The 10,457-nt window shown below is 29.1% G+C and overlaps 1 protein-coding gene across 1 annotated transcript in view; it reads left to right on the top strand.

The window, feature by feature from the left end:
• LOC136797014 (uncharacterized) overlaps window positions 1-9,521 on the top strand; it is a 105,305-nt gene extending 95,784 nt beyond the window's left edge. The window contains exons 6-8 of the mRNA XM_067052417.1: window positions 5,780-5,989; window positions 6,598-6,816; window positions 9,112-9,521. Coding sequence (XP_066908518.1) covers window positions 5,780-5,989; window positions 6,598-6,816; window positions 9,112-9,336 — 654 coding nt within the window. The 3' untranslated portion in view covers window positions 9,337-9,521. The remainder of the gene's footprint in view (window positions 1-5,779; window positions 5,990-6,597; window positions 6,817-9,111) is intronic.
• The last annotated feature ends 936 nt before the right edge of the window (window positions 9,522-10,457 follow it).

The raw sequence follows: 10,457 nt of genomic DNA on the forward strand, positions 1-10,457 counted from the left end.
ACACTAGAAATGGAGATATAGTGCAGTGACGTTTCTTCAGCACGTCCTGGATAAGAGAGTTGTAGCAGGTGTCATTCTAAAACGTCTGGGGAAGGTGAGACGGAAAGGAAATATCGGACAACCTTATGTTCGGCCAGGAGTGCACCCAAGAACTACGTGGGGATTTAACTAAATTTTATTTTGTTTTTTTAAATTTTATCTTCACTTTATACTCTTTTGGATTATAATGTAAATATAGTTATTAAGGTTAAGCATTTAAATTAAGGTTAAGTCAATCTATAAGTTGTAATTGTTTTATTAATTGATAAGAATTCTTTTTTTTTCCTTTTTTATTCTGTGTACATATATTTCTTATTATTATTAAACTTTTGTATATATAGTTCTGCTGTTCTTTCTCTGCTTTCAATTTGTTAATTTCCTTATGTTTTTTTTCTTTTGTTGTTCACGGAATATTACGATAATTCAACAGGTGGGTAGGTAACACCACTAGGTTTTCTGTTATCTACATGTAAAGGTATTCGCCAGTAGTCATAATTCAACAATTGTTTATATAGGGGTATATTTTTGTAATATTGTGGGCATAATGCTTCGGGGTTTTCGTTATTTCCAAGAAAAAATAACGTGGCTTTTCCCCTTTTGCGATTATATTTATTTTTTAATTATTTTTCTTTAACTCACCCCCTTCTCCGCTGAGCGTGGGCAAGTATAAACGATAAATATATAACTAAGGATAAATCAAAATTTGCGGTTATATCCTAGAATAAGCAAATTGAATTTATATCTATAAAATAAACAAGTTTCCTTTACGCAGCTTATGGCAATAATAATTACATTTCTTTATACTTGCGGGCTAATGTTAAAGATTAGCATACTAGTTACGAAGTTCATTAAGCTAGAACTAAGTGGCTAAATTTCCCACTGTATGGAATGAATAATTAATGTTAACATTGTGAAGCGCAAAGCGGGAACGGGCCTTTTTTCGTTTACATTTCCCCAGGGAGTGCGCCCTGATCCCGGCCCCTGCCAAAGCACTTCCGCCAGTAATAAGAAATTTATATGCAAAGTTTGCGGCTAAACTGATACTACTTTTTTGTAGCCCCTGATCTTTCACAGTCGAAAAAATTGGTCCAGTCTGAAAAAAAAAAATTAAAAACTCAAATTGTTCCCGACTTTTAGCACGGTTATTCATGATGGTAGTAGGCTCGTCTCTACATCTCTCAAGTAATATAAATTGGAATTATAATTCGAGTAAATTGAATGTTTTTTCTGTTCAATATATTTAGAATTTCATTTAATTATATAAAATCTAATGATTATTTTTGATTGCACGAAAATTGATTTAAAATTATTATCAAACATTTGAACTAAGAATACTCGAAATAGAAATAAGAGAGTAAATTTACACCATGCTTACTGAAATAAAAATAATTATGAAATAATAAATTGATAACAAATAAAACAAAATTAACCTTAAAGTGAAATAAATATTTAAATTAAGTAAAGTAAACAATTCAATAAAATAATAAAAATTTAAATTAACATATAAATATAGTAAAATATAATGCATATTCAGCTATAAAAAATCATTGTTATCTTTCAATATCTAGTAATACCGATCTATACAACACCCTTTCCAAAATTAATCATATACATGCTACTGGGACGATCTGATTTTAATTAGAAAGCATACAAATAATATTTTTTTAAGCATAATTGCGAGTGCAGAAGTCTAATTGAACAAATCATACTCACATCACTAAATTTAAAATATCATAAATAGCTCAAGTTTTTTTTCATACACCAAAAATCTTTTTTGGTTACATTTTCGAGGTTTTCTTCGAGGATTTCTTTCGAGGCCTTTGAAAGACAGGTAGAAGAATGTATGTTTGAGATTATTTTAAAAATACATATTATTTAGAATAAATAAAACAATAGCATTGAATGTTGTTCTGCTTTGAACTAAAATATTTTTTTTTAATAACAAATAAAACTTTTAACAAACAAATTTTTAATTGCTATAGTAGTATTTGTAATACAGCAAAGCGTATATTAAAAACAATATTACATCAATTTCAATGAAAGTTTAATATTAAAAAATATAATGATATAAAATGGTTATATGAACTACAGTTCATATTTATTTACATTCTATACCAATGGAATACCCATCAAATGCTATATCTTCGGTTATTAACATGGTTTTATTTAAATATATAAATTTCTAAATTCCATGAGAACATTACCATGTTATATTTTTTTTTTTTTTTTTTTAAAAAGGAGCAAAATTCTATAGTCTTAGTTTAATCGAGTATTATATTTGCTAATGAATAGTTTGTCTGTTCTATAAAAAATAAACAATCTCTAAATTTCGGCCATTGGTCGAATTGGGATATTGAGGATAACATATATAGGCGAAAAGGCATATCCGGGTTAAATTTAACAGATTATAAACATTCACATTTTAGTATTATTATATTATATCTTGAAATATTGTTAAACGGCAATACTATTATACTGATTTAATGTTTAAAGGTGACCGAATCGATCTTTTTATCTCACCGGGTACCGGGCCATGCCGAAATGGAACTTAAGGTAGGTTTTAAATAACTGACTACCGAAAAATTTCTGTCGACGAGAAGCAAAGTGGATCACCGCTGTCGTGTCGCTAATGACCCGATCCTTCTTAATACGAGGACTCACGAAACGGCCGTCGAGGCTGACCAATTGTCTTCCGAGCCCATTATATCCCGAGGTGGGCTCCTCTTTAGGTAGCTAATGAAAAGCCGCTTCGGGGGGAGCTTTTTTTCTGTAATTGTATTCGGCCCATGTCGGGCGGCTACCTCCCCGATTAATTCCGTCTTCAAAAACAACAAAAGATTATTTCTTAGGGAGAAGGCTTTCCGTGAGCCCTCCCTTTAGGAGCACGCGGCTCTGCTAATTACGACCGTCATTTACCGGCGGCTTTGTAACGGCCTCTTTAGATTAACAAGAAAATATTAAGAGACTGCTTGTACATGCCAGGTCAGGAGGTTTTTGGAGGTGCAATCAATCATACGAATCACAGAACTTCTCTTCGCCAATATTTAGTTCTGTTTACGATCTTCAATATTTATTTTTAATTTCTTCCTCTCCACTTGATACGGCAATGCTCCTGATAAAAAATACGATCTATTTTATCTAAAATATGGCAGAATTGCTAGTAAAGTTGTGAACAGTCTCCGGAAACTGTGAAAAGCCTTTATTTAATTCGTTTTTCAACTTGGGGATCAAAGATTTTTTTTTAATAATTTATTTACTGTTATTTACCACATATATACACATCAAGTAAATTTACTGTAAGTGATATTATGACATAATACAAACATGTGGAGAATCTACCCATTGCTAGAACTCCAAAAACATTTCTAAAGGAGAAGATCACGAGGCCATCTTTTTTTCAGACGCCTAGGAGGATTATTAGGTAGTGAAGGAGAAGTCAGGTTAGAAAAGAGTTGGTTTGGGTGGTTGGGAAGTTTATTATAGAAGGATTGGTATCTGGTTCTGGCCAAATCGACAACATATGGGACATTGAGGTCCTGATGGATGATTTGATTTGTGACAAAGTAAGGAGCATTAAGGATTTTAGACTAAAGATTGGATTCGAGAGAAATTCGATGGTTTAGCGGAGCCCCAAAGCTCAACCCCGTATGTCCAGATAAGCTTTATAACTGTCATGTAGATCAGTCTTTTGTAATGGATTGGAAGTTTGGACCGTTTGTCTAATAAATGTATAACAGTCGGAATCGACGAGCAGTTTCTTGTCTTTTCAGTCTTGTATGAGGATGCCATGTCAGTCATTTGTCCAGATTTGGGGATCGAAGATATCTGTACAAATACAACTCACCACAAATAGATGTGTAGTACACAGTTAAAGGTTTCAATATGTATAATTCGCATATGAGCATACATGTTTTATCAATCTTCGTAAGTTTTATCAAATTCATGACCTATTTGCAAGATCACTTATCCATATGTAGTCTAGTGGGAGAAATATAAATCCCTAAGAAATTGGATTCATTTGGAAACAATATGTAACACGCGCAGGCCAAATGTTAATAGAGGTAAATCTATTAAATTTAACTTAGTTCTATAAAACATTCATTTTCTAAACACAGTGTGACTTTAAACAGGATATTATCGACTAAATAGATGCGTGTGAATCACATAAAGGTAATAAATGATTAAGCCATTCTCTTCCCAGGGAAAAGAATATCAGTACGAAAATATCGGACAGATAAGTGGATAGTCATAATAATATTAATATGAAAAAATTATTGTTCAAACAAAAATTAGGTAAAGTGACAAGTTAAACATTCTATGTAGGCATTACAGAAGTAAAGGTTGGTAACAAACGGCTCACCTATGAGAATGCGAGACTGGGTTTTCTTCGTTCTCTATTTGGCCTAGGAGGAGAATACAAAAGGAGAGCGAGTATAATTGATGCGGAAGACATCGACGGGAGAGCCAGAGGAGGAATATGATATAATGTGAGGTATGGGGTCGTGAGGTCAGGCGAAGCACCTGCCACTTCCAGGGTCACGAGCGCTGGTCACGAGGAGGGTCACAATTAACTAGATGGGGCACTGCAACAATGGCCATCCCCCTTCTTGTCACAATTCGACAAATTGACCCGATATGTCCTCTACTTCTTTTCATGCCCTCCTCCCTGAGATCTTCTCCATCCTCAAGATGAAACAAGTTGTGTCCTCAGCGGAAATAATAAGATCGTGGCTACAAGTATGGATGTTGCTGCAAGAATTTCTTTAAAAAAAAAAAAATTAGTAAAAAAAAAGTATTTTAATTTTTCCAATTATATTATGAAATACTTTAATTTTTCCAGTTCTTTTGTTTTGGAAGATCTCACTTATATTACGAATGTTGTCACTTCACATTAATAATTTTCTTTTCTATTCATACACAAAATTATATTGCTATTTATTTTAAATTTTAGTAACTGTTAGAGTAAAATTTTTACCAAACTTTCTCATTTCGAAATGGGTTCTCAAACCTCAAACCTCGTTTTCAGTTTTAAAATTAATGGAAATGGAGGGTAACCTCTCCTTCAACATCTTTCATAGAAACTTCCAAGATGCTAGTTTAAAGGTTATATTATACGTAAGATTTGTGCCATTCAAAGTTAAAAAATAAAACCTAAAATTTTGAGGGGGTTTATATATGTATATATTTTGTGTAAGTTTAATTATAAAGATTTATTATTTAAATTAATAAACAAACAGCAAAGAGAGATTTTATTCAAGTATTACTTTATCCACTTATGAGTAAATGTTACAGACACTTTCTAATGACCAGAAAGTTTATCAATTGAAATCAAAGACATAATATTCATAAGCACCATTTATTTAAACCAAAACAAACATACAAAAAAAGATTGCAGTAGGAATGTTGAAGTTCATAACAGTCATTTATGTTTTAAGGAGGCTGAATTTCTCAGCCGCAATTGTTTTAGAAAAAGTAATTCAGATCAAGTAATGTCTTAAATTTTTATAATTAAAGTTGTTTCAGTAAAATATAAATATAAGTATCTTATATTTATTGTTTTCTTGCTCTATATAAATCATATAACGTCAACATTAATGTAAATAGACCTTAAAATTATAAAAAAAGTATTTACTTGATCTATTAGATCATTACAGGTATTGTATTTGTGAAAAAACTATTTGTATGTCCTTTTTCCATTTTTATAAAGACTCTTAATTAAAAATTTTATTTTTTTTTCCAGACTGTCTCTTGCAAGTTTAGAATCCCAAAATCACAGCTTTTAAGAGTAACAAGGATAGTGGTGATAGCAGTCAACAATGATGGAGCATTGGGCATTATAAATTACAATATATTAAGAAGAATCGTGAAGAAAAATGTCAGCACTTCAATTCTAAAGTTAAAAGAAGAAGAAAAAACAGGAACATTGAATTTCCCACCTATTCATAACCCAGTAAATGAAAGATCATAACTATTAATTAGCTTTAAAAATATCTTCAAATAATAATTAGTATTAAATAAATGCATGAGTACATTGTTAAATACAATAATCTTTAAGGTATTGGTATCTTAACACTTATAAGAAGGATCAATTTAATTAAGAGGTGTTGTAAAGCCTTCATTCAGATTTAATTTTATATATGTTTTAAAACAATTTCTGCCCAAATTTTATTATTCCGATTATATACTGGCATCAATCCTTAAAAAAATGTTTAATAGATCAATTGTAAGTAATTTTTTGAAATTACAATCCAAATGAATCATTGATTATCTGAGGCTTCACTTTCTCAGTAATGTGGTGTTCCATATTGTAACCTTAAATAATATTGAATCATTAGTTCATTTAGAATAAATAATACCTCATTTAAGGATTCACATTGAATCCGAGTTTTTTATGCCACAATAGTTCAGAAACTAATTATTCAAAGTGACTTGCTGCATAATTTGAATACCCAGTTTGTTCAGTTCAGTTCTCTATCCTACAGTAATCTTCAATATTACTATCAGTGCTATTTTATATATGTATACACTAAAACTGTCCTAATGAAAAATTAATTACAGGTCCTTTGGCTTAACGAACATAATACAGTTAGAGCAGATGATACTCTTGTGAAGACAAAAATTACTTGGAATTTCATGACCAAGGAAAAATATATGGGTAATCATGTATATCTGCTTAAATGGTGGATTCCTGAATTGAATATGGAAGGAAAATCTGTTGTTAATAATTCACAAACAACAGAGTTAACACATCTCTACAAATACATGTGCCTCGTAAAGGTAAACTATCATACTAAGATTAAATAGATTTATTTTATTTATTCACATCCTTCTGATGTGAATAAAGAAACTTAAAAAAGCCTATCTTTATTTGTAATTTTAATTTGAAATTAACTAAGTAAAATCAATAATAAATTACAAAATTAATAACAGAATAGGGGACAATTTAAAAATCCATATGAAAATACATCATATATATATGATGTATATATACATATATATATATGTATCATATATGTCATATTAGACATTTAAAACAGGAAGTTAATCTTGTTTATTTAAGATAATTGTTTAGGTTGATAGTCCTGTGCTTCTGTTTCCTTAAATAATTAGACCAAGAATCAAAACCAATTAAGTTATCTATACTCTAGATAGTACTCAAACCCTCCTCCCATATTAATTTTGTGTCTCTAGCTTAGTAGTACTAGTTCAGACTTGAACTCGTTTCAGTGATATACAGACTGCTATTCTGAAGCATGTTTTGGCGTTAACTTTAATGTGCCTAAAGAATGGGTGAGATAACTGTTGTCATTTAGCTCTTAGGTTGAATATAATTATTTTTACTTTGATAGAGCCAGTATTATCCACTCTTTAAATAACTTTGGTTTTTAAATAAATGTTAAAGTTGTATCCAATTTTAATTCCTTTAAAATTTAACTCGTTTTGGGAATCTTTAGCCCTTTGTTTAACAGAACAGTCTGTTCTCTAAGTACTAATTAGCCTGTAGCTCTGAGATATCAACTGAATATTGGCATCTTAGTATTTATTGTCTAGAAAGTTAAGCTTTTTATAAACCATTACAAGGCCTTATCTCTAGTTATTTTATTGCTAGCAGGACTTATGTCACATCATTTAATACACCACTTTCTAGTTAAACTACTTATTAATGTTTTTTAAATCATGGACGAATGCAATTGGATTCAATCCTTGACGTAACAATAATGAGCCTCAAAACAGTATTTCCAGTTGAAGTTGAACATCATTGAAATAAATTAGTTTGGCATGATTTAATTTTTTGTACAACCTTTCCCCTGAGGCATTTTATTTTGAGATAAATTAGAGCAAGCTTGTTAGTTTTGAACTAAGGCCAGCTCCAAAACCAACAATCTGCCATGAATATTTTAGATGCTGGGACTATTGTAATTTGTTCAAGTTTATAGCTTTAGTTTAGCCCTGTTACGATTTAGAAGAAAATCAATTAAAATTATTTTTAAGAAATAAATAAATAAAAATGAAATTAACAAAAAAATTAAGAACATGAATAAAATTAAAATTGAGAAATATAACACGTAACATAAATTTGAATTAAAAAAAAAAAGTACAGAATACATCACCATTTCATAAGAAAAAGAAATAAATAAAAAGGGAAAATAAATAAAGCATAATATATCTAAGTACTAGACATTAAACTTGGATTTGTAGAAATATAATCTAAAAGATAAACTAATGCAAATTATAATACTTATTAGCTAAATATAATTCAACTGTTTACCTAAATTATTAATCTAGTAATTATTAATTACATTAAATTATCATGACATAGTATAAATAGGTTTACGACATTCATTTTAAATATTTTAAAAATTGTTGGTTAAAAAAATGCCAATACGTGTCTTCTATATTATCATAAATGAAATATATCTGGATCATAGATAATAGAGAAATCAATCCATGACTGTCCAACATGTAACCTTCAGTATCGATGGAGACCAAACACCACCTGGTTTAACATTTCACAACAATTTCATCTCTTATTTTATTTTTGATTTATTTCACTATGTTTAAACTCATACTTACTAACTTCATCACCTTATTGTTTTACTTCATTACTTCTTATTTTTATTCTATTGCATCATTTTGTGATATATTTTAACTTCCTCTCATCTCATCTTTCTTCTTGTTATTCTTATTAATTATTTTGCTATTTTTATTATTCATCTATTTTTTTGTACTTCTGTCATTTTACTTCATTTAGATCCACACCTCTATCTAGTATCTTCCGAGGATCATCTATTTTTCTGAGCCAAAATTATCCTAATAAAAACTTTAATGTTTTATTTGTTGGCGCTGACCAATTTTCCAATGATCTATAATTCAGATATGTGTAAAAAAGCCAATCATTTTTAATCTCAAAAGAATAAGAGATAAGTAATTTTATTGAATTGGAGGTGAAGTGCTAGTTTTGTTTACATTACTTGGTCTACTTTTACCTCTAATCCTACGATTTTGTACTTTAAATGTAGTTTCAGCCTAAGTTTTAAGTGTCTTTAATTTTCAACTTTCTTTATTTTTTAGGTCCAAGTGATGGGTACTGAAATGGAATCACAGATCTTAGTATTAAAAAAAGATAATCTTGACCTGAAGACACCCCAGAACAACTTAGTTATTAATTCTTTTCTATTAGGCTCTGTATTATCACTATTTATGGTTTCAGTAATTATTGCAAAATTCATTAGTAGATGGAAATTAAATGAATTTAAGGAAACAAAAGAAAATTCTAGTAATTTTTATAATATTTAATTAAAATGGGTAAAGAGTTTTTTTTACCAAAGTAATAATACTGTGATTTTTATCTTCTTTTTTTATAGTAGTTTGCTTTTTTTTCTTTTTTTTTAAAATGTTGTATTAATTATAGTTTTACATTATATTAGGTATTTCTTTTTAATGATTTTTTAAATTAAATTGTAATTAGTTTCTTTTTCTGTCTTGATTTACAAAATGATAAGATTGTATAAAAATAATATTTTTTATAAGTACAATTAACCAAAGATGATATGTATTTAACATTAATAATATTTTGTAAATAACCAATAATTTGTTTTAAAGATTGTTTTGACACAATAAAAATCTAATATTCTTAAGAAACGATAAACTAATCTGCTAATATTAATTACCGGTATGATACTGTTTATTAATCTACACATGGTTATTTAAAATTTGGAGAAAAGTAATATTCCTATATTATTGTATGTATGTGAACTGAAACACTAATTTTGATTTTGAAGTGTTTATAAAGTTTCTTATGTATCTTAAGTTTAAAGCAATCTATTTAATTTATACATTTTAAACTTTCATTGTAATTATTTTTAATCTATTGTTATTTTAGATATACAGTGTTTTGTATATGAATGTAAATAAAAAAATTAATGAAATACATTTTAATTTCTCACAGATATCAAGTTTGTTTAATACAAAAAATATCAATTCTTCATTATGGTTTCGTATTATAATGAAGTTTAAAGAAAACATATTGTTTAAAGAAAACAAAGTTGTGGGCTGTAAGGTATGAAATTAATAAAGGGTCTTCTGCCTTATCAATGATACCCAAATTTGGTCCCAACTAGAGTATAAGCAAAGTGTGTAAGCCAATAGAGGGATGGGACTTGCCTAGAAACTATTACCTCATTCCATTTTCAGTAGTTTTACAGCTTCATGTTAGAGAAGATAAGTAGTTATATTAGTTATCTCCATAGAAAGCACATACATTATGGTTACAAAGTTATTAAGAGGTTTAAGGTTTGTGATTCATTTCCAGAAAAGTAAAACAAGGTAGAAGCAAACCAAATCAAAACATGTTTCCTGCAGAAAAATAGTTTCGGAAAGATCTGTAAGACGAATTTTAGATAAATCTAGTTTTTCAG

The sequence above is a fragment of the Halyomorpha halys genome, unplaced genomic scaffold (assembly GCF_000696795.3).
Source record: "Halyomorpha halys isolate HHAL.00 unplaced genomic scaffold, Hhal_1.1 Scaffold169.1, whole genome shotgun sequence".
Taxonomy (NCBI): domain Eukaryota; kingdom Metazoa; phylum Arthropoda; class Insecta; order Hemiptera; family Pentatomidae; genus Halyomorpha; species Halyomorpha halys.